Source organism: Corylus avellana, chromosome 1, assembly GCF_965113065.1.
Source record: "Corylus avellana chromosome 1, dhCorAvel1.hap1.2, whole genome shotgun sequence".
Taxonomy (NCBI): Eukaryota; Viridiplantae; Streptophyta; class Magnoliopsida; order Fagales; family Betulaceae; genus Corylus; species Corylus avellana.
This window is the reverse complement of record NC_142490.1, coordinates 36657151-36682142: the sequence shown is the minus strand read 5'-3', so window position 1 is coordinate 36682142 and position 24992 is coordinate 36657151. Positions and strand designations below refer to the sequence as shown.

At 37.8% G+C, this 24992-nt stretch overlaps 2 protein-coding genes across 2 annotated transcripts in view; one reads left to right on the top strand and one right to left on the bottom strand.

The window, feature by feature from the left end:
- The first annotated feature begins 2255 nt into the window (after nucleotides 1-2255).
- LOC148589783 (uncharacterized) lies at nucleotides 2256-2708 on the top strand. Its single transcript, XM_088512433.1, has one exon. It carries the CDS (start codon nucleotides 2296-2298, stop codon nucleotides 2695-2697), a length of 402 nt encoding a protein of 133 aa, XP_088368559.1. The 5' UTR covers nucleotides 2256-2295; the 3' UTR covers nucleotides 2698-2708.
- A 3171-nt stretch (nucleotides 2709-5879) lies between these two features.
- The window catches only part of CHR4 (chromatin remodeling 4), a 28061-nt gene continuing 8948 nt past the window's right edge, over nucleotides 5880-24992 (bottom strand). Inside the window, exons 7-11 of the mRNA XM_059584502.2 lie at nucleotides 24448-24605; nucleotides 20217-20331; nucleotides 9770-9852; nucleotides 8870-9530; nucleotides 5880-8767 (exon numbers count right to left, since the gene is read on the bottom strand). Of these exons, the coding sequence (XP_059440485.2) occupies nucleotides 6722-8767; nucleotides 8870-9530; nucleotides 9770-9852; nucleotides 20217-20331; nucleotides 24448-24605 (3063 nt within the window). The 3' untranslated portion in view covers nucleotides 5880-6721. The remainder of the gene's footprint in view (nucleotides 8768-8869; nucleotides 9531-9769; nucleotides 9853-20216; nucleotides 20332-24447; nucleotides 24606-24992) is intronic.

Sequence of the window (24992 nt, the reverse complement as noted above, 5' to 3'; positions counted from 1 at the left end):
CACCCACACCATACGTTGAGTGGGAAGAATCTTTTGGTTATGATTTAAGAAAGGTGTATTATTCAAACAAATTTAAATTTCATATTAAAAATACTACTTTTACATTTTCTATTTAAAAAAATCCATTAACAATATTTTTTTGAATGAGAACAATACCCTTTTATATATATATACCTTCTTGAAATTGATGCATCCAGGTAATTTGAAATGACTAACAAATTTGCCCAGAGAGGAAAATAGGAAACTGCCAATACCGTTGAAAAAGGCTTATATTAACTTTGACAGAAATGTTTTTTTTTTTTTTTTTTTGGAAGTAGCATCATTGTCATCGGACAATAAACTAGAGTGATCATATAAGTAATACCCATTTCAATTTTTAATTTATTATTATTCTGTGAATTCATCATGTACTTATTTCAGGACATTTTGCTATAGCATCTCCCACATGTACTGAAAATGTCACTAACACAAATTTATTGAAGTTGGTATTGGAGAAAAGGTGAAGAAAAGTTTTAGGGAAAATTACCTTTTGTTCACACGAATTACAATGCCTTATAACTTTTTTTTTATGAACTATCAACTGTGACAATTGACTCCATGAATTACTATTTTGTGTCCAAAACTCTCAGTCAAAGGCGTTAACTCAGACGGTCTACCTGTCACTTTACCTCCCTCAACTACAAGTCATTGTCACTTTGCTCCATGAATTACAGCGTATTGTTACTTTGCCCCCATGAATTACAATATATTGTCACTTTGACCGTTTGAGTTAACACTTTTGACTGACGAAATGGGCTTTTGACTGATGGAATAAGGGTTTTTTGTACAAAATAGTAGTTCATAGGGTCGAGTGTCACAGTTGATAGTTCATAGAGGCAAAATGCAAAATGCAAAATGCGTTGTAATTAATGGGGCAAAAAGTAGTTTCCCCAAAGTTTTAATTATTTGGAAATAATTACTTTTATCAAATAAGACTGGTCAGAAAAGCAGAGCATTGTGAATTTTGAACTCATATATGAAGCCCATAATTTCAGAGCTTTATGGTTTTCCATGCTTTTTCTGGTCACGTGCATGCGTTCACATTTGGATTTGCATGAAAAGTTTTCTTCTTTAATTTTTTGCTATTCTACTGATAATTAGAAAGAAAAGAAACTTGACACGTGAAACTTTTTTTAAAGAAATTATTATTTAATGTAATGTAATGTTATTTAATAGACTGTTATTTGACGACCATAATACTCATAAAAAAAAAAAAAAAAAATCACAAGCTATAATTTTCACTGACACGACATTTTAATTGTATAACAACTGATAATTTTTGACACGACCCGCAAACCCGACACAAAATTAAAGGGTTATAAAAAAAATTAGTCCAACTCATTTAATTAGATGGGTTGGGTTAGGGTCCATCTAAGCTTATACATATGTATTGACACGACTCGAACCTGACATGTGACATAATGATTTGCAATGTTTTACTCGACCCATGAACTCAATACGAACCCAATATAAAATTAGAGATCAAGTTAGGGTCGAGGGGTTTAACCTGTTTAATTAAATTGGTCAGGTTATGGTTATATAGTCTTATATACCCATGCCTTGACATAACTTGAACCTGACATGCGTACACGAATCGTCACCCCTACGAATTGTAGTCTACTAAGGGTGCGTTTGGAATTGCAATTTCGCAAAAATAATCTGCGTTTTTAAAAGATATCACAAAATGTAAGACGTTTGGCATTGGGATTTAAAAGCACTTAATTTAAAATAGGAAAAAAAAATGCGATTTTTATAAGCCGACTAAATGATGCTTATTTGAAAAGGCGCAAATTTAAACCAAATTCACGATTTGGAATATTTGGTAAAAAAAAGTTGATATTTAATATTTGATTAAAAAAAAAGTACTTTTTAACATGTTTTATTAAACGCCTTTACGATTTTAAAAAGTTACGATTTCAAAATCACAATTTTTAAAATCTCATTTACTGAAACTGCAATCCCAAACAGATCATAAATAACATTACTTGTACATTTTTTGTTTACCTATTTTTTGTACATATCTCGTAAATTATAATATTGTTAATATGAATTATTTATAATTAGCAATTATGATAATGGAATATAATATTAAAAAATGAAAAAGAAAATATTCAAAATAACACTCTCCTCGGTCCTCCCCTATATATACCCAAAAGAAGCAAAGCACTTGCAAATCTCTGATTGCTCCACACTTTGGCTTCCACTCACTCATTTTCCCAAATATACACCAACACATCTAGAGGGCTAGAAAAAATAATGTGGCTCCTTTGGTGGCCAAAGAACACTTCCGCCACCAAGACCGGCGGTGAATCCGGCGGCACCACCACTTCTGCAACCACAGCTGTAACCGTAACCGATACCGCCGTGTCAGCCACTTGCCGATCAGCAGGCAATGGCTTGTCGTCAGATTGTTGTTGTCTTGCGAAACTACTGAGGAAGCTGAAGAGACAGAGCAAAAAAAGCCTACGTGCGTCGACGAGCCGACAGAGTTCTTTTCAGTGCCGGTATGATCCACTGAGCTATTCTCTCAACTTCGATCCCAGTGGAAGCGGGAGCTTGTTGGATGAAGATTACCATCACTTCTACTCCTTCTCTTCCAGATTTGTCGCCAACCCAAGAACATCTTCTCCGACATTAGTGGCCTCTGCTTCTAACTAGAAACCGATGATGATTAGCAGTACCCATGTTTTGCTTTTTCTTTTTTTCTTTGTTCTTGTGTTTTAGTTGGATTAAATGGGTAATATATATATATATATATATATATACATTGAATATCATGATTCATGGATTCTTCTTTCTTTTCTTAATTTCTTATAGATTTACTTGTATTTTAAGGTGGTTGGAATGTTGAAGTCATGAGTGAATGGCCAGAGAATGGGAGATACTTTTACAGTAATTTTTCTCAGATTGAATGAAAGAGAGAGAGAGAGAGAGAGAGAGATGTGCAAGAGAGGTGGGTACCATGTAGGAGGAAATTATTGAAAAATGTTGCATATCACGACTTAGTACTATTTCGGGGACAAAATGCCGTGATTAATGGGAGGCAAATATATGTTTGTTTTAGAGGGAGACAGCTTTTCTTCTGAATATATATATATATATATATGCGCGCAAAAGAAAAAGTAATGCTAGGTAGATTTACGATTGATCTACAACTTTTTTCACTACATGCTAACATGTGTTGGTTGGCGTGTGATTTGAGTGACGTGTTAATAAGTTATAAAAGAGTTTGTAGACCGTCATAATTATTTTGAAGGATTTGGCTCAAGTGCCGTAAGAAAAACGGTTCAGATTTAATTTCAAGTTTTTTATGAAAAAGAAATAGAAAGCGAAAGTAAACCTAAACCGTTAAAAAACTACATAGATGTTGTAGCTTTGTTTTTACAGGACCTAAATTCAATTCCTTATCTCTAAATCCTTATTTGTTTATTAAGTTTAATGGAGTCTCATTTTTTCGGTCATCTAGACTCTTATATTAGTAAAGAGTAATGTTATAAACAATATTTTTATTTTACAATTATTTCATAATACTTACGTAACATTTTCAATTAATCATTGGATTTGTCTACTCATTAACTAATACACCAAAATTAAGTAAGAAAATAGACAATTTTTTTTTTAAAAAAAAAAAAAAAAATTATTAATGAATTCTTGTCGATTAAAAAAAAAAAAAAAATCTTCACTTGCATTCTTTAAGGCTTTTAAAACAGAAAATTTTCAATAGATGATTAAAATTAATTTCATAAAAAATATAAATGTCACCAGAGAAAATATTCTTAATAATTCTAATCAATAAAATCGAGAAAAAAAAAAAAAAACAACCCTCAACCATGTGGTGAAGGAATAGGCATATAATGAGCCACATGTAGAAGTTGTACTGTGAGTAAGACCAAATTAAATTTAATATATGTCTCCGTACTATTTACATATTTATTTATATGAGATCTTGATCTATAATTAATCTCACTCATATACACAAAAAGATATGAATATTAATGGGAGGGATGACACAACTTCATAATTGATCCCAATATATAATTCAGAACAAACTTACACACTGTTTGATAGATCATAAAATAAAAATAAAAAAGTACTTCTATTATTAGATGCAAAATAGAAGCCAGTGAACATGACAAAAGTACTGCTTTATTATAGTATTTTTCAGCAACAAGTAAAAAAGAATATATAAAATAAAATTACTCTTTGGCATATCTATTTTCTTTTATTTATTTATTTATTTTTTTCAATTTACAACTGCTCAAGCAAGGGTGCGTTTAGCATTACAATTTCATAAACAAAAAGTATGATTTTAAACTAAATTGTAGAAAATTGATTGTTTGAGATTGCGATTTTAAAAAATTGTGATTTGAGAACATAGAAAATCACATGTGCGTTTTTGAAAATGTACAATTTAGAGGGTAAATTCAAAGGTCAAACTACAATTTTGTCAAATGTTTAACTGCGTTTTTAAATCACTTTTTAAAATTGCAAACGTTGCGTTTCCTTTTATTACTTTTTGTGGTAATTACATTTTCGCCCCTATCAACTACAACACATTGTCAATTCCCTCCCATGAACTGTCAACCTTACTGCCTGACACTATTAGACTACCATTTTCTTCCCAAAACCCCATTCCATTAGTCAAACTCGTTAAGTTGGATGAAATATTCTATTTTAAACGTTAAATCTTATTAAAAAGATATAAATACCTCCAAATAAAAAATTCAAACAAAAAATATAAATATATAAAATTTATAATTTTATTTTTTAAAAAATAAAAAATAAATAAAAAATAGGGGGGTGTACAATGAGCCACCCCTAGAAGTGGCCAGGGGTGGCTCGCCGCCACCCCACCTAATCTGGCTGGGGGTGGCCCATGAGCCACCCCTACGCCATGTGGGTGGCCGTGCCAACCCACCTCAGGGGTGGCATGCGGGCCACCCCAAGGTGGTTGTGGGTGGCGCGCAGTCAATTGGAGGGTGGTGGCGAGCCACCCTTGGCCATGTTTGGGGGCCCTCCTCCAATGGGGTGGCTACCAACCACCCCTCAATTTTTTTTGTTTTTTGTTTTTAAACTTTAAAAATAATTTATATATTTAATATATTTATTTACTTTTAATTAAGAATGACATGTATCATCATTCTATTTTATTGGTGATGGCGTGATACACTAATAGAATTCGTCAAGTATTTTGACAGAATTTGATTACAGAGACTAAGTTGTTATTTTTGCATATCCCGATAATCTCTGAATTATTATTATTTTTATATCACACAGATGAATTTTTAATTTAGACAACCACATTGAATGATTTTGCATTTATATATATATTTTTAGTTTAAGTCTTTTTTAACTGTTTTTTTCGTTTTTTTTTATTTACTTTTTTATTTTTATAAATAAATTTATAAGTGTTTTTTAATTTTAATATATTTTATTTTTTGTTTTAATTTTGATTAGTTTTTTAATTTTTAATTTTGATTTTTTTTTATTGAAACTGGTACGAATATATTAATAATATATATATTTTTTAATTTGTTTAATTTTAAGGGTATTATATGTAATTTTTGTTTATAAAATTAGGGTATTTAGGTTATTTTAAATTTTTTAACAAATTTGACTGACGGAATAAAAGTTTTGAGAAAAAAAATAGTAGTATGATAGAGTCGAGCAATGAGGTTGACAGTTCATGGAAAGAAATTGACAATACATTGTAATTGATGAGGGAAAAAGTAATTACCCAACTTTTTTTAATCTAACAAAAGAGAGAGTAATTGTCGTTTTAAATGGCAAGAGTCATGAAGGTGAGAGATTTGTGAGCAGAACAATGAAGAAGGGCGACATAGATTTGATGGATATTTCACTTCTCCTTGAAGACTAAAAGGAATTCATAGCTTTTTCAATGTCTCCATGAAGTGTGGGATCTCAGTGTTCTCACAACAAACTTGAAGACAAACTTTTCCACTACATGGGATCTAGTAAATGTAGCCCCGTCTGGACAAGTATGAAGAGTTCTAATGAGAATTACCTGTAAAGCAATCTCTTTGCTTTGAATTTACATTAGCACCAAACTGATTTTTCAACCCTAAAACAGCTCTTTACATTTGCAAATGTCTTGACAAATGCATATCCACAAGAGAGAGAGAGAGAGAGAGAGAGAGAGAATTACATAATTGCTTCTCCAGGACTCAATCACCTGTACTTCCTTACATCTACTGCAATTACCAGCAGCAGCAGCACCAGGTAGCATTTCAAACTCTTGGATAGTCTACTCACTGCTTAGAGCTCTGTTGAGTATAAAACCAGTGGTGAGCCACATTGTTATCTTAGTCAGAGGAACTCTTACAAAGTCTGGCACCAGCTTCTTTGTTTGAATCAAACCACGGATCCGACGCCATAGCTATGAGGCAGATAATGGTCTCATCGGTCAGGTCGGACGTAAGAAGGAAGAAGAAGGCTCATGGATTGGGGCAAAGGCAATGAATTAAGCAATACAAAGCAAGCAACACTATATTTCATTTTCTCTTACAGAAACTTTACATGAGATGTCCTAATAAACCTATATGTGCTAGTTCATCACTCACTTCATCATGCCTACAAAAATTTGTGCACATTGGTGAAGAGCCTGAAACTTTAGTAGCATGAAAGAATACCTATGTTCAACTTTTTTCGCTCTCATTTATAGCTATGATTCAGGGTCACTCACAGGATGATCTGACACAGTGCCCTCAGATGATATATCATCCACATCAGGCCGTTCAGTCCGAGAGGGATCTGAATGAGTTTTACTGGAATCTCCGCTTTCCGGATGGTCTACTTTCTCCCCCCGAATTGAACCCCACATATCTAAAGGAGATCGCTGCTTAGCCTTCTTTTTTCCAAATGCATCTTGTGGGTCTGGAAATCCTACTAGATCAATAGATTTGCTTTCAATGAAGCTTGAGCTTGTCATGCCAGAAACCGATGCCATATGTGGGCCTGGAGCAACACATGATGCTACCAGCTGAAGCACTTCAGGGGAGGGGGACAATCCCATGCTTTTCTTCTTCTGCTGGTGTAAATGCGCCAAGGAGGATGATGGGTTCATCATATTTAAATTGAGAGGAGGCAGGTTCAGATCGGACTCTATCTGAGGAAGCCCTGCAGTTCCAGGGGTTGATTGTGGACGCAGTGCAAATGCTGGAGTCAATGGAATTGAGCTCGAAGTAGCATTGTCACCTTGAAGGTTTCTTTGAAAATCCTGACTGCTTCCAGCAATGTCTGGTGGGACCCACCTAGACAAATGGGACCGCCGTTTCTTTTTCTTCTTTAGAGTCCGTCTTGGATCCTTTGGTACAGAAGGAGGCGGACCTGGGATCACAAATGGAGGGATGGTTGGCTTATCTTCTCCATATAGCAAGTGAACTGAATGTGCAATTGCTGCTACAGTGGGTGGCAGATCGGGATCTGGGGGTTTTATGGGAGCACTCACAGCTTCCCGCAGCCAATGGGGTAGCTTGTCCTTTGAAGAACTACTCCCAGTTGCTTCTCCCTTTAAATGTGAAAAATTCAGCCCTTTATTAGGATCAGGTAGCAATACTGAACTGACAGATTCAGCACCTCCTAAATTGTGATGGGATTCACGCAAAATATTTAACGACCTATCCAGGAGACTTGGCAACTTCCCATACTTACTGGTTACCTTTTCATCCTCCTTCCTCTGCACATCAAAGCTGCTTGGGCAATTCAAACCTAAAGATCCCAAGCAACTGGTTCCAAAAGAATTGAGCAGAAATGGCTTGTCAATGGGTACATTTGAAGAAGTACCTGGCCGTTCACAAGGTCCAGCAGAAGATTCCCCAGGAAGATTTGCCCGAAATTTTTCATGATTCCAAGTTGGCATAGGTACAAATTGTTCATTTTGCAGACCAAGTGGATCAGATGTTTCAAAATGTGGCAGGTTGGATGCGAGATCACCAAAACCCAATTTCATGTCTGTCAGATGTCTCTGAAATTTTGGGGGCGTAGCAAGTCTACTTCCTTGCAAAGCCCGGGCCATCATTCCATCAGAGATGCCTGGAAATAATGAAGATTTGGTAGACTTTGTTGGCTTGGTTGATTTTGGAACTGGAAAACCTGACCCATCAAAGAGCTTGAGTTGTTCCTCCTCCCACCTTGCTGACAAATCTTCTGTAGTTTTATACTTGGAAAATTTTAACCTGGGGTCTCTAAGCATGACCTCCCAATTGCCCCGTCCATGTCTACGAACACCAATCCACAGGAAATCAAGTTCATCTTCAGACCAGCTTTCTATTTTTGATTTCTTTCTAAACATGTTGCTTGATCCAGAACCAGTCCTCATCATTATGTTTTCAAGCACCTTCCTATGGTTTTCAGGAAATGAGGAAAATGTGGTTGGCATCTGTCCCAGATCCAATGTGGGAGGCACCTCCCTCTCTTGCTGATTATATCTTCCTGCATCTTGTGCCTGGAATTTTAAGTTGGGCAGCAACGATATGGTTGAGAGGTCTTGTGTAAAGCCATTAACAGCTTCAAGTTTGCTACCCAATGATAAGCTAGGCAAGTAGTCAAGATGTGGAGTTGGCATAGTCTTTGCTGAAAGCGGGAATCTAGGCAGCATTTTTTCATCAAATGGTAAGCTCGGCAATGCCATCTTTTCTTGAAAATTAGAGAAAGTAGAACCAGAACTTTCTAAACGTTCAGAAGCTTTTCCTTGGACAGCCCGAGGGCACTGCATACAGAAAAAGCATCGCAATTATGCATGTATAAAAGCAGATAGCTACACGACAATCACAAACTGAGAGAGAGAGAGAGAGAGAGAGAGAGAGAGTACTGGAATATATGGGGAACAGTTATCTGGGATGCTGTTCTTAAGCCGCTGTTGCAAAATTTCTGCAGAAACATCTATTTTTTTTGCTTTTTCTAAGATAGAGTCGTGATTTTTAAAATCTGTCTCAATCGAAGTCCCAGGGCAAGGAGCTAGACTGAAGGGAAACTCTGGTCCAGTTCCTGGTTTAATTTGTCTGCCATTTGATCTTGACAAGCTCCGATATGATGACTCTGCTTGACTAGCATTGGGAGCGCATAGCCCCAGAACTGGTAACAAGTTATTGGTGGGCAATGAGTTTGTGTAGTTCGTGCTTTGAAAATGGTGACTTGGAAGGAAAATGTCAGGAGACGGGTGACCATGTGGATTAACCGGAAAATCCAGATGACTACTCATTTTGTACATTGATATTCTGCCCAGCCTTAAAGGCGAGTCCATCTTGCCCTTTGAAGCATCTTCTGGCTGAACAAATTTTTCATCCTCCAAGTCAATTACTGAAATCTCCTCTCTGACATGTTCATGTGATTCAGTCACATCCCCTTCTTTGGGATTGGTGGAAGGACATTGAGGAAGTGAATCAGGCCCAGCCAGTCCCTCAACAAGACGAGATTCTTCAATTGCATTCTTTCGAGCAAGCCGTTCTTTCTGTCTAGCACGAAGTCTAGCACTGTTCAATGAAACTGAGAGTGAATTGACGAATCCAAAAACAAACTTGACTTAACTAGTTAAGGGTGACAAAATTTGTTCGAATCATGTATAATTTTAAAAATTGAAAGTTACAAAGCATATCACAAATTTTTTTTTAAAAAATTAATACTAAGCAAAATTTCAAAATGTTCTGATAATCTCATAATGAGAGAAAAGGCTTCCCAAAATCAATCACAGTATAAAAGAATTTGAACCTACAATTTTGCTTTTAGAGCACGTCCTGCTGGAGTATACTCCCGCTCGGGCTCCGGTTCTGGCTCTCGTTCCTCTTCACCACCACTCTGCTTTAACAAACTACCAATTAGAGCACTCTACATAAGCAGGAAAAATAAGCAACTTTGATGCAAGTACTGGCACATATTTTTAAATTTTTTGCAAAATCATTGATAAAAACACATTTCGAGCCCAGATGGTTCAGGTAATTTAATCTGAGGAAGAAATTACTTTGCACCAATCATCAAAGTAATCTGATTCAATTAAGAAAAATTACAGAAAATATGTTCAATTCCATAAAAAATGCAAGTGGAGGTCGATGAAAGACACGATTGCCATGGATTCATCAGAGGATATGGCTCTCAATAGAGCTACTAGCAAACAAGTTGAATAGATTTTTGTTGCTATATGTGTGTGTCGATGTGTTTCCAATACATTAGTCAATCGAGCTACAAAAACAAATATTTACAAATTTCTCTTAATGGCGGAATGTTTTCTTAAAGAATATGTAAGCTATAAGGTGCTCGTTATTAGATAATCACTTATTCTTAAACATCATGCAGAATGCAAGAACAAAATTGCCAGCATTTTTCTTTTGGGTATTTGGCTTTTTGGCAGCACACGTTATACTAAGACAGTATTCCTAATGGTTTTCAAGATTATACAGATCAACCTCTTCTTCTTGTACCAAAGATCTTACCATTTCCAAAGGAACTAGAATCACATCCCTTTTCAATTTCCATTCAAGAGATTTATGTGTTTCCACACCCCTTTGAGACCTATAGAAATGGACAAATTCCTTTCTTATAGGAACACATACAAGATTCATCACTACAAAAAACATAAATGGTAAGGATAATCTCACTATTGACTACTTCATTTATGAATTTCATAGTAATAGAAAACCAAGTCCGACTGAAATAGAATTAGTAATTTGCTATCCCCTTGCCTAGCATGCAAAGATTTACCTCCGTGGAAAAGAGGACTCATTCAAATTGACATGAGAGCCCAACTATTTTAAAAAAATCTCTATTTCAGTGGATTTCTTCACAGCTATGAATTTCATTGAAGTCAAAAATGATGCAGAAAGAATCTTTGGCTCTTCCAATATCAATAGGTTGAGCCACTTCCAGGATCAGAAAGAGAGTACTTGGACTCTCCCACTAACTAAAAAGTGTATAATGCAGAATTTAACTAGGGTTCGCGGAAACAACAGACAAATACTCCTGTACTTCCAAATATGGCTATCGATACAAAAGATTCCCCTAAACAATTCTGGTTCATTACCTAGTGCTGGTCCTATTTAAGTGGAGTCTTGGGAGGCGTGGATTAGATACAATCCTACCCTTCAATATTTTTGCACAAAGTGGACCGCTCAACACTATTACCATTGCATTGCCATTTGACCTTTCTTGTGCTTTTGGAACTATGCCTATTCCTTCTTTTGTACGTTTATAGAATTTCCAACCCTTAGATTGTCAATTTCTTAAAGGAATAGGCATAGTGACAAAAGTACGAGACTACTCATACAAAGATTAAATAATAAGGCAACGAGGGGTTGCATTCCAGATGAGACTGATACTTTCTTTTCCAATTCAATCTCATTATAAAGAGCAAAATGGCGCAACCCAAATACATGGAGTATACATGAGAGACACCCAACTAAGGAGAAAAAGAACACAATTCCAAAAACTCTAGAAAATTAGAAAATTGAAGGTAATTGTGAGCCACCGTCCAATGATAGAGGAATTTGAACATGAAAGCTTGTAACTCTACCATTGAGCACTCACAATCTTCAAAGTTCTGCGCATTACATTCCTGCCAAACAGACCACATTAAGCACAAGGGACCATCCTACATGCTTCTATAATATGGTGACTTCCAAACTGACCCCTCCAACGAGCCAACTCCACCACCCGATGGAGCATTACCCACACTCTACCACCCTAATGGGGCAGCAGTAATTCAGATTTGTGATAAGAGTCACAAACGGCAGCCACATCAATGTTGACCTCATTTTTTACCTTCTAGTTCTTCCCACGACAATTTCTTCGCTCTCCTTAAACAATTTTTCTCCCTCCCCCTTACTGTCACAACAGGATCAGAGAATGCTACAAAGGAGGAGTAAGGGATGGACCTGTAGAGGGAGAGCAAAGCGAGGAGAGGGTTGAAGAGGTAGTGAAAAGGAGGGCATTGGAGGAAGAGAAAGCTGCATACTGGAGGGAGTTGAAGTAGGGAAGGTAGTAAGCCACAGCTGGGGTTGATTGTCATGTCCAGGTGATGGTGTTTATAGCTTCATCCTTGAGTCAAGGCTCATATGAGTTTGAGGGGAACAGGAAAGAGGGCTGATTGGAAGGCAAGGATAGTGGTGGCAGAGGCAGAGTAGAAGGATGAAGGCCATTGGATGGTGGACTAAGAAAACAAAAATAGATAACTTGTGAAGAAGGGCCTTCTACATGGTAGGCTGAGGAGGCTGACATGGAATGGTGTGGAGGAACTACAGTCAAGTAAGCACAAATATACTTAACAAATATATTATATTGTTACAAGCTTTAAACGAGAATTAAACAAGTCGAATTGCGTTAATAGATGAGCTTAAACGAGTTGAGCCAGTTTATATGAGCGTGGTTCGTTTAATAAACAAGCCTAAATTTTTGTTCAAACTTGGTTTGTTTGATAAATGAACCAAGCTTAAAGCGAACTTATAAAGCTGAGCTCGAGCTGTTCATGAACAGCTCTTATGATTTTATTGTCTATAGCAAAAATACTCCAACATGGGAAAAATATTAATTTTGTTACATTCATGCACTGATGAGTGTCACGTTAGTAAGAAGTTTCCATCTAGAGTTGAACCCAGACCCTTCTCAAAGAAGCAGAAGCTCATGTATTTTTTACCTATATATGAGACCAACTCCAGACTTGATAAAGAGGCCAGAAAGCAGCCTCGGCATCCTTTGGATAAGTGTTAAAGTATTCATTAAATAATTAAATTTACTAAGTTTTTAGGATAAATGGTGATTTAAGAATAGTATCAGAGCCAGAGGTTCTGAGTTCGAACCCAGACTCCCTTAGTTCACTCCTATTTAAATCTAATATTTCACGTGTTAGACCTCATCTATTAAAAAGAGAGTTTGAGCCCACACGTGAAGGAGAGTGTTAAAGTATTCATTAAATGATTAAATTTATCTCTTTCTATGAGCTTAAGCTTTTAGGGCAATTGGTGATTTAACAATAAGGATAACTAAGGAATGCACACTAAAAAGCTGTCCCCATTTTAAATAAAGCATGTTCCTGGAAAGGAACTCCACCACATCTTACTTCAGACAATTAGACTGTTTCATGGTAAAGCCAATAATTTCATTTGACCATGCAATAGTTATTATACAAAATCAGGCCTGATCAATCTCCAATAAAGCTATAAATTGTGTACATCAATACCATGTTTTGTGTATTGATGTGGACATGAGGTATTGCACATGCTGTATTTGGCAGCAACCTACTTCTTTGCTTGACTTTCTTCCTCTTTTGAATTTTAGATCGTAACTTTCATGTGAACCTTTAATATACACCAGTGTACTGAGGTGTCTCCTCATTCTAACAAAAATCATTATCTATCCCTACAAAATAAAAGGAAAAAAAAAAAAGCAGGTAGGAGACACCCCAATGCACATCAATTGAAAGACAAAACATAAGATGAAATCTCTGATCTAATTTTTTTTTTTTTTTTTTTCTTTTATTTGCATTTCAGGCATGGAGTCTGAAATAAGAAAAGGTAATCACTTGAGAGATGTGGCTGTACGGTATGTCATGCAGCCCTTGAAGGGTCTAGGCTGTCTAGCTTTAGCTTCGTCAGAAAGCGGTTTTATCATTTTTGCAAGTTCTGAGGCAATAATAGTCATCAAATTAAGGGGTTCATACTCGAATAGCATAGTAGTGATTATTGGTCTAACTAGAGCTACATAGGAGTAACAGATGCAGAAATATGACACATTGAAATATAAATGCAAACTAATGATGGATGTAAATCACCTCTTATAGCCATTTCAATGTCTAATATTCAATCTGGACTCTTTCACAGCTATTTGCAGCTCAAACCATTAGGCTCTATCTATTGATAATCTATTAGTCTTCTTAAAGCATACTTGGATGTACACAAGATTGAAGGGGGTCAATCAATCGGTCATTAAATTTTTTTGCTCATTTTCTTGAGATCATCTCCTGGCAGAACCAAGGGATTCCCTATCCTTTAGTAACAATGAGTACACTCTAAACTATTTTTTATTTAATATGTAATAAATTTTATTTTATTTATTTATTATTATTATTATTTTTTATATAAAAAACAATGAGCTACATTTAAACTCTACATAAAAGAAACAATGAGCTACATTTAAATTCTACATACATCGCACAGAATGTACATCAAACATAGAAAAGAAAAGGTATAGAAGAAATCAGCAAAAATATCAGCCTATCATAATCCAACCATTAAGAAGTGAAGCAACCTAAAAAGAAGTGGGTGGCAAATTCGGTAATGTCAATGGTAGTCATTGACATGAATCGTTCACATGAGTACAGAGCATCATTAACCACAATATTAAAGTGCAAGTCTCCATCTAACTCACCTTTGATTCCATTTAGGCAACCATTTCTTTCTATTAGAAGAATGTATTAGGGTTTGAGGGTAGTTTGGTCATTGATGTATTCTTTAAGCTTATATAATAATATGTTTGAGGTACGCTACATAACATGGAACGAGCCTCCTCTTCTCTCTAAACCTTCTTCATGCAAATCTCTCAACATGGTATCAGAGCCTAGGATTTATACATTTTCCTAATATCTTGTGTTTCTCTTTCTTCCCAATTTTTTTTTTTTGTTTCTTTTCCCGTTTCTATTCTTTTCTCGTCTCCCATTCATCTTGCTACTAATCGAAGGCAATTGAATTACTGGACTTCAAGCCCGTGGTAGGAGATGGCGCCAAGTTCACCATTGCCAATGGTGTGATCTCGCTGTCATCTCCATGGTTGGATTGGTCATTGTTGACAAATGTGTGCTCGTGACTGCTAGGTCTTAAGTCGTCGTTGATGGTTGGTTGGTGTCGTCAGTAGGTGCTGTCTGTGGTGATTGATACTCTTTGCGGTGGCCGAAGATAGTAGTTGGGTGTTTTCCGGCACGGTCTGGGTCTCGCCGGCAAGGTTTGGTTGTCGCCGGCAGCTCTGTTCGTTGTAGTTGGGTGTTTTCCGGCACGATCTGAGTGTCGCCGGCACGGTTTGGTTGTCATCGGCAAGGTCTGGCAATCTCCGGCACTGTTCCAGCGGTTTTCATAGAAGAAGCTGGGTGTTTGGCTCCAGGTGCTTGCTGTCGCGTATTCGGGATAAGGATATCCCAACCTCAAACCGGGATAAGGCTGTCCGTGTTTTGGTTTCCCCTGGTCCAGTCCGGTTCAGACCTATTTTACCGCCAGTTCAGCCTGGTTCAGTCCATTTTCCAGCCAGTTCAGGTCAGTTTTTTGACAATTTCTCTCGGTTCCTTCCGGTTCACTATGGTTTAGACCTATTTAGCTCAAATTCAGTCCAGCTCAAGTTAGTTTATGACGAATTTTCACGATTCTGCCATGGTTTGAGTTGTTTTTACTTGACATACGTTGCTGTCAGAAAGTTTTGCTTCGAGTTGGGGCTGTTTTGTGTGAGTTTTTTGCCTATTTCTACTTGGAAGTTCGTTGGTTGGTGAGATCATGTAGATGTTTGCATATTGTTACCACATTATGGCCCTTCCTTTAGATTTAATTACTTCTACTTCTATGGGTCCAGCTATTATGATGCTTGTGAAACTTAATGGAAAAAATTATGTTTATTGGTCGCAATATGTGGAAGTACACTAGAGAGGGAAAGGTCTGTATTCTCACTTGGAATCCGAGCAACCTCTGGAAAATAGCTCCAAAAGCCTTTGGGACCAGGCCGACAATTAGATTATGTCTCTTATGTTGAATAGTATTAAGCCTCACATTGGATCCTCATGTCTCTATCTTCCTACTGCTAAAGCAATTTGAGATCATCTCCAGCATATGTATTATGGTACTAGGAACATCACTCGGATTTATGAGGTGTCAACGATATTTTAGACTTGAGCAAGGTACTCAAACTGTAGATGAGTACTACAATAAGGTTGTGGCCATCTGTAAGGAAAGAGACATGTATCAGCCGCTCTCCACTGACTTGAAGAAAATGGAAAAGCAACGTCAAGATGTGAATGTGGTTCGGTTTCTTCTCGGCTTGAAACCTGAGTATGAGTCTGTTCGTGCGCAGATTTTGGGTGGTTCTGACCTCCCATTGCTTCCTGAGGTTTTTTCTCAGCTTCAGCGTGCTACTATTTTTGATCATGGTTCCTTGTTGAGCACGGAACGTAATGGTGATCGTATTGCTGCCCGTGGTAGTTATGGTAGTTCCCATGGGGGACGTGGCAGTCGAGGTGGTAGTGGCTTTCATGGTGGACGTGATTTCCGAGGAAGTGGTCGCATTGGAGGTCGTGGACCTCGCAAATGCACTCATTGTGGCTGTATTAATCATTCTGTGGAGTTTTGTTAGGACTTACATGGCACACCATTTGGGTTTGCCAATCAGGTTGCTTCTCATGAGGATTCTCCAGCCCCAAATGGACCACTTGTTAGTTCAAGCTCAACTCTTGAGAATGATCTCATCTCCATTCCGAAAGATGAGTATGCTCAGTTCTTAGCCTATAAGCGGGCTTCTTCCTCTTCCACTGCTACTCTTGCTCAGTCAGGTACTGCATCTCATTGTCTTTTATCCTCCACTAGCAACCCGTGGGTTATCGATATGGCGCCAATGAACATATGACTGGTTCGTCTACTTCCCTCTCTGATTATCAACCTGTTGTATCACCTAGAAGTGTCACCCTAGCTAATGGTTCCCTATCCAAAGTGGTCGGCTCAGGCACTACCCATTTGAGTCCTGACATTGAGTTGTTGTTTGTTCTACATGTTCCTAGTTTTCCTTTTAATTTGTTATCTATTAGTCAAATCACAAAAGCCCTTAACTATTCAGTTAGTTTTTATCCTTCTCTGTGCATTTTTCAGGATCTCAAGACAAGGAGGATGATTGGTATGGGGCATGAAGTTGATGGCTTATATTATCTCGATTTAGCACCTACACCTCCCTCTCGTGCGTTGCAGTCGTTGGCCTCCGCTCTTCAGTGGCATTGTCGTCTTGGTCATCCTTCTCTTTCTACGTTGAAGCAACAAGTCCCAAGTCTTCGTCATGAGTTGTTTGTGCCTTGCGAAGCTTGTCAACTTAGTAAGCATCACTGTGTCTCGTTTCCGTCACATGTTGTTAGTAGGGTTTCTAGTGCTTTTAAGTTGGTTCATTCTGATGTATAGGAGTCCCATTAATATAGTAGCCAATAAATTCCACTATTTTGTGACCTTTGTGGATGATTTTTCCCGTATGACATGGTTATTTTTAATGAAAAATCATTCCAAGTTATTTTCTATTTTCCAAACTTTCCGCAATATGATTAAGACTCAATTTGCTCAGAAAATCTGCATCTTGCGTTCGGATAATGCTAAAGAATATACATCTCGTTCTTTTGCCTCTTATTTGTCTGATAAAGCCATTATCCATCAAACATCATGTGCTCACACTCCACAACAAAATGGTGTGGCTGAACGCAAAAATCATCATTGATTAGATGTCACACGTTATCTCTTAATTCATATGCATGCTCCCAAACTCCAAAAGAACATTTTTGGAGTGATGTTGTCCTCACTGCTTATTATTTAATTAATAGGATGTCCTCCTCAGTCTTAGATGGTACCTTTCCCCATTCTCTCTTATATCCTTCTTCATTCCCGTTCTCCTTGCCATTGAAGGTTTTTGAGTGTGTCTGCTATGTTCATAATTTGGGTCCCGGATTTGATAAGCTTGACCCTCATGCTACTAAATGTGCCTTCCTTGGGTATTCCACAACCCAAAAGGGATACTGTTGCTATAGTCCGATTCTTCGATGCTACTTCACTAGTGCCGATGTCACATTTGTTGAGTCTCTCCCCTATTTTCCTACTACTACCTCTTTGGGTGACTTTTGCCTTGAGCCTGATGTCGAGTCTCTTCCGCTGCCTGTTCTTCTTCTCTCTGCGCCGGACTCTCCTTCTCCTCCAGTCCTGCTGCCTCACCGCCAGCCTACTCCACTCCAAGTTTATCAATGCCGGCTTTGACCATCAACTCCTGCACTGCCATCATCATCCTTATCGTCTCCAGATCCGCTGCCTCCACATCTATCCGACCACTTGCCTATTGCCCTATGGAAAGGTAAACGTTCTTGCACTACCCAACATCTTATCAGTCACTTCGTCTCCACTAGTTCTTTATCTCCTACACTTTCTTGCTTTATTTCCCATCTCTCTAGTGTTTCTATTCCTAAGACAGTGCAGGTTGCAATATCCGACTCTGGTTGGAGGCAAGCTATGGAATTGAAAATGAAGGCCTTGCATCACAATGGGACGTAGGAGCTTGTTCCCTTGCCACTAGGGCTGAGCAAATTACCGATTAACAGACTTCCGACCGATTTTCGACCGACACCGACCGCTACCGACTAGATGGCGGACAATAGGCGGCATGATTTTTTTTATTCCGAATTTTTTGGTTCTGTAGGCGGAAGAGGTTTTTTAACCGGACCGACTTTACCGACCGACTTTACCGACAAATTTGCCACTTTTCCACATGCCGACATTACCGACACCGACTTTCGACTGACACCGACTTTACCGACCGCATTTGGTTCGAAATGCGAAATAAAATAAAATTTGACGGAATAAGTCAGTGAAATAACCGACTTTACCGACATTGTCGGTTCGAAAGGCGAAAATAAAAATTTTCTACCGAAACCGACATTACCAACCGACGCTCAGCCCTACTTGCCACCCAATAAGAAAATTGTTGGTTGCAAATGGGTCTACACAGTTAAGTTTCATCCTGATGGTTCGGTTGAAAGATTGAAAGCTCGATTGGATGCTAAGGGCTATACGCAAATGTATGGTATTGATTATGATGACACCTTTTCTCCATTAGCCAAAATTTCATCTATTCATGTTCTTATTTCCATGGCTACTAATCTTGATTAGCCATTGTTTCAATTGAATGTCAAAAATGTCTTTCTACATGGGGACTTGAGTGAGGAAGTTCATATGGAGCAACCACCTGGGTTTGTCGCTCAGGGGGAGTCTCAGGGCTATGTTTGTAAATTAAGAAAGGCATTATATAGTCCCAAGCACCGCGGGCATGGTTTGGAAAGTTTTTTGAAGTGGTATTGAAGTTTGGTCTTCAGAGATGTCAAACAAATCATTCGGTATTCCACTTACATACTAGTGCAGGCTATATTCTCCTTGTGGTATATGTAGATGATACTGTCAGAGATGTCAAAAATGACCTGTAATGACAATCAACCTCAATGTGTTTAGTCTTTTCTCTAAACCTTCATCATACAAACCTCTCAACACTTTCCTTCCTATCAAACCAAAATATCAGTAAAATGGAAAAGGAAGAATTTCCCTTGTTTGTTTTGCCCCGAGTAGTTAGGTGATTCCTTTTGTATACTTCTGGTGTACTTAGAGGCGCCTTACACTTTTAATGAGATTAGTTTATTACTTATTTAGAGAGAGTTCTCATTTTTTTTTTTAACAAATGAAAATGAAATTGGTGCGTGCCCACAGAGACACAGAGAGAGAGAGAGTTCTCATTTTTTTTTTTTTTAAAAACAAATGAGAGAGAGAGAGAGAGAGAGAGAGAGAGAGAGATTGAGCAAAAATGAGAATAAAAGAAAAGCTGAAAAAAAGCCTGTCCTTGAGTTTGTGCTTAACAGAGATAAAAACTAGAAGTTGCAGTGGATAGCACAGGCACATACATCACCTAAATTCATTAAATTAGGATGAATAGAAACCTAGTTCCATGTGATATGCAGTTTCCAAGTTCAGAAACATATACTGGTGTTGTGATAATCCATAACTGAAAGAATGAAAAACATCAATGTATGATACTTTCATCCCCATAAATTATAACACAAATCAAAACGAGGGCTGAATGTGAATACAAATTAATTTTCTTAAAATAGTTACAAGATTCAAATGTAATTTTCCCGAGGCGAAGGAGTTGTTGCAACACAAATAAGCACAATGGCAAAATAGAAAAGGAAAGAGGAGCAAGCTCGCATAAGCTCAACCAGTCAGTAACGAGGTAAGAATCACTTCTGCGCAAGGATTTACGGTTTCATTAAGAAACTATGAGAATGATTAATATGTATCATTGTTGGAAACAACCTTTCTAATTCTAGTCACATCTTCATTAACATCACTGATAACATACAAATATTAATTAGACTTGGAAAACCCCCATGCTTAAAAACCGAAAGCAAATAAAAGTACCTCACTCAATGTTTCACTTGGGTGTGGAGCATAAGCTTCCCTGTAAGAAACAGCTTTTCGCTGGCGCTTCCCTCGACCAAGGGCTGCTTCCTCCTCCACTTGATATTTCTCCCACCTACAAAGCATATAAATATACAGAAAGGAATTCAAGATAACAGTTCTAAAACTTCTAGTCACCATTTACAAATTCAGTGTTTTCCATGAATAAAAGCCTAGTAGATTAACTAGTACTTAATAGCACATTCTTCATGTGGTGAAACTTTTTCTGCTACATATAGTATCCAGCTTTGGTACCTTCTCTGCTTTAATACTATTTCCTACTTGTTTCATAAATAATAAATCTGTTTATTAATTTATGATTACCAGCTTTTCCTTCTTTTTCTTAAAAGGGAACATATCCATCATGTTCAGATCCAGGATCAAATGCGGTCTAACTCTAATTAATGAAAATCAGATACAATTGCCGGACATCTATGTAGGGCTCCAAACAGACCAAGACATTCATGAATAACTTGGGCTCAACTTAGTTCAAGCTTGTTTACTTAATATGAGCCAAGCTCAAGTCAAATGTTCAAGCTGATTCACACACAAGCTAAGCTCAAACAATTCCCGTTTCAGCTCAAAAGGAATCATGAACGCAATGGCATGTTAGAACTTTTGATGCAGTTAAAAAAGGGCAAATAATGGCATGTTAATAGGCAAGATGTGAAATGAGTAATAATATTTACATCTATCCAAAATAAACTTGCAAGAATGCAAAAGGAGACAATCGTAAACAAACTTGACAAGAGGGACTTCATCAAATGCGTTCTCCCCAAGTACCATTGTGGAAGCAACCAGATTCTTTTGAACAATATTACGTAATTAAGCCACCCAAGACAAAAAGAAGCTGCTCATTTACAGACTCAGCCAAGCTTGAAATAAATCTAGAAACTTGAATTAAGCTTGAATGGAGCTTGAACATAGGTTGAATTCAACAAGAGAAGCCTGAACACCCCAATATTTGGTTTGCCTCGATTTTTTTTTCACTTTTTTTTATAAGTAATTGGCAAATATCATTAAAAGCGTAAAGGCACCCCTAAGTATACAAGAAATATACAAGAGGAAGCACCTTAACCAGAATGAGCTAAAAGAACAAAGAAATTACTAATAACTAATTGTTATAGTGAGAAACTAGGCAGCTGTCTAAAGATACAAACTTTTGAAGAAAAATAATTTAATCTCCTCCAGAGTTCTCTCACAGTCTTCAAAACATCTGTCATTTCTTTCTCTCCATATACACCATAAAAGGCATATAGGCACTATCTTCCACACAGTAGTACTTCACATATTGCTAGTAGTCCGCCAACAAGCATACAAGTTGACTACACATTTAGGTATAACCCAAGACAAACCAAAATGACTAAAAAAGGCAATCTAAATGGCATAAGCCATGTCACAATGAAAAAGAAGATGGTTCACGGACTCCCCATCCCTCTGACACATGCAACATTTGTCCACCACAATGACGTGCCGCTTCCTAAGGCTATCCATGGTAAGGATATTACTTAGACCCGCCGACCAAGTGAAAAGGGCCACCCTCAAGGGAACCTTAATCCGCCAAACAATCTTCCAAGGGAAACAGTAGCCTTCACTACAAATCAAGGAACAATGGAAGAATCTCACGTTAAACTACCTTTTTTGGAGGAGACCCACCACAACTTATCTTCACTACCTTGTCTCACTCTAAATGAATACAACACCTTGAAGAATGAGGCTAAGACATCCACCTTCAAATCATGAGCCGCTCTAGTAAAGCTTATGTTCCACTTATTGGAACCACCAAAAACCTTCCAAGTGAGCTGCAATAGAGGCATCATTTGTGCAGGCTACACCAAATAAATCTAGATAGGCTTCCTTAAGGGCTACATCCCCACAACCAATCATGCCAGAATCTAATCTTGGAGCCATCTCCCACCTCAAACCGAGTGTGACATGAAAAATTTCCGAATCCCTTGTAATATTCTTCCATAACCCCACCCCAAATGCACCAAATGGCTCAATAGAACACCACCCACCCCACAAACTGCCAAATTTAAAGTCCACCACCACTCTCCACCAAGCCTCTCTCTCATGTGCATAGCGCCAAAGTCATTTACCTAAGAGAGCACAATTGAACAACCGCAAGTTCCGAAATCCCAACCTCCCTTCGAGAGTGGCGAACAAACCTTAGACCAGCTACCCAGGTGATATTTGAACTCTTCACCTAGCCCACCCCAGAAGAAATCATGTTGAAGCTTTGCCATACAGTTTGCAACACTCGCAAGGAGAGGAAAGAGATACATAAAATACGTAGGCAAATTGGAAAGTGTGCTCTTAATAAGGGTAACTCTACCACCCTTGGACAAGTACATTCTTTTCGAACTAGCCAACTGTCGCTCTATCTTTTCAATAACATTGTCCCAAATGTTTAGCCTTGTAGGAGGCCCCCAACGGTAGGCTGAGATACTTCAGAGGCAAAGAGGAGACCCCACAACCTAGAATACCCACCAACCCTTCCACATGATCTACATTTCCCACAGGAACCAATTCTAACTTAGCCAGGTTAATCCTTCAAACCTAAAGCAACTTCAAAGCAAAGGAAAGGAATAAGCAACACAAAAGAGGAAGATGATCTAAATTAGCATCACAGAATATCAAAGTATCATCAATAAAAAGAAGGTGAGAGCAAACAAACCCACCAAAACTACCCACAAAGAAACCAGACAACAACCTCCCACTCACATCAACAAAATCATTCTACCCAAAGCCTCCATCACAAGGAGAAACAACAAAGGGGACAGAGGGTCCCTTGTCTCAAACCTCATGAACTACTAAACAATCTTGTAGGAGTGCCATTCGCCAAAACCGAGAAATGCACAGAAGAAATGCAATGAGCTATCTAAGAGCACCATTTCCTCCCAAAGCCACACCTCCTTAGCATATACAACAAAAGTCCCAGTTGACATGATCATAAGCCTTTTTTTTTCTTTTTTAATAAATAAGTGATTCATTGAAAAGTGCAGAGGGGCGCAACTATAGCACATAGGAAGTATACAAAAAAGGCCCCACTAAAGACAAAAAAAGGAACATAAAGATAAAAATTGAGGCATAAGCCTTTTCTAGATCCATTTTGCAAATAACACCCAACTCACCAGAACTTAACCTACTATCAAGGCATTCATTGGCGATAAGAACAGGATCAAGGATTTGCCTACCTCTTATGAATGCATTATGACTTAGAGATAACCTTTTCCAACACCATCTTAAGCCTGTTTGCTAGTATCTTAGTAATAATTTTGTAAATGCCCCCCACAAGACTAATTAAGCAAAAATCCTTGAGGCCAACAGCCCTTGGAGACTTCGAAATGAGGGCAATAAACGTAGCATTAAGGCTTTTCTCCATCACCCTTTGCCCCACATAATCAAAATACCACCTGAAGCCCCTCTAGAGTCTAAGCAACATCAGTCCACATGAAGACATCCCCACAAGCTTCGCACAATACTACGAGAAATGACCTCAAGCTTAGTTTCTTGAAAACAAACAATATCCACCTTCCATTCTCTAAGCAAGTTCCTCACCCTCAGACATTTCCTCCCCTCATTCAACCCTCTCACGTTCCAAGAAAGTAATCTAGACTTCATAATTGATGGAGCACTCCAATCTTCTACGAGAAAGGCCCCTATCATTGTCTTTTTCAAGGCTTGAACTCTCACCTTCAGTATCATAATTGATGGAGCACTCCAATCTTCTTAGCTCCCTCCCTACTGCATTTAGTAAAAGAAGCCGAGTCCTCAAGATGACGATGCTCTTCAATAACTGCCAGAAGAGCCATAAACTGCTCCTCGTGACCCACACATGAGACCCCCAAGAACCAATAGATCTCCTTCACACTTTGTAAAACCAATTCATAAACAGTGAAAAAAGCCATAAACTGCTTTATAGCGATGGCAGTTGTACGAGCTTAGCAGGTTTTCCAAACTAACTGAACCCTAAGGATGGGTTTGGGATTTGATTAAACGGGTAACTAACATGGCTTTGGGCTTAAAGTTGGACGGTTTGGGTTTTAGGCCTTATTCTATTGGATACAATGTAGAAATTTCAGAAGTGGATGGGGCAACTTATCACTAAGTGCATGTGTCACAAACTAGCAGTAATAGAGTGATGCATAAAAATTATGGAACTGGCTGACGACAAGAAGAAACTCCTTACCTCACACGTAAAAGTCTATCCCATTCATTTTCTTCTGTACCAGTTGCCACATTATCCTCTTTCCTTTCAGAATTTTGTGCACAGATATCATCAGTAATGACAGCAGGAGATTCGGCACCCCCTTGTTCTTCTGTAGATTCATCATTCCATTCGAGCGCCTGGTTGAAAGAACAATCAGAAACATTATATTTACAATCTACAATAAAAAGAATGGTGGATTATATGTATTGCTTGTCGATATAGTCACCAAATAAAGAACTTCCTCAAAACATCAAAAATATATAAAACAATAAGTTTAATCAGCAGGCAATCAAAAAGCAGAAACAAACATCAAAATAGAGAGAATTTAAATAAATTTCTCTACAACTATTAGAAGCTTTTTACAAAACAAACGGAGTCCCATCAGAAGTTCAAGAGAGTAGAGCGAGAGAGTAGGCAATAAAAAACTATTTCAACAATCTCCCTAAAAAACAAATGCCTTACCGTCAAAAAATTACCATGGGTTTTGAGTCAATGCAACATCAATAAATTATGATTCCAAGTAA

What these genes read in the sequence shown, in the direction of transcription:
- LOC148589783 (XM_088512433.1), top strand. Translation starts at nt 2,296, where the DNA reads ATGTGGCTCCTTTGGTGGCCAAAGAACACTTCCGCCACCAAGACCGGC.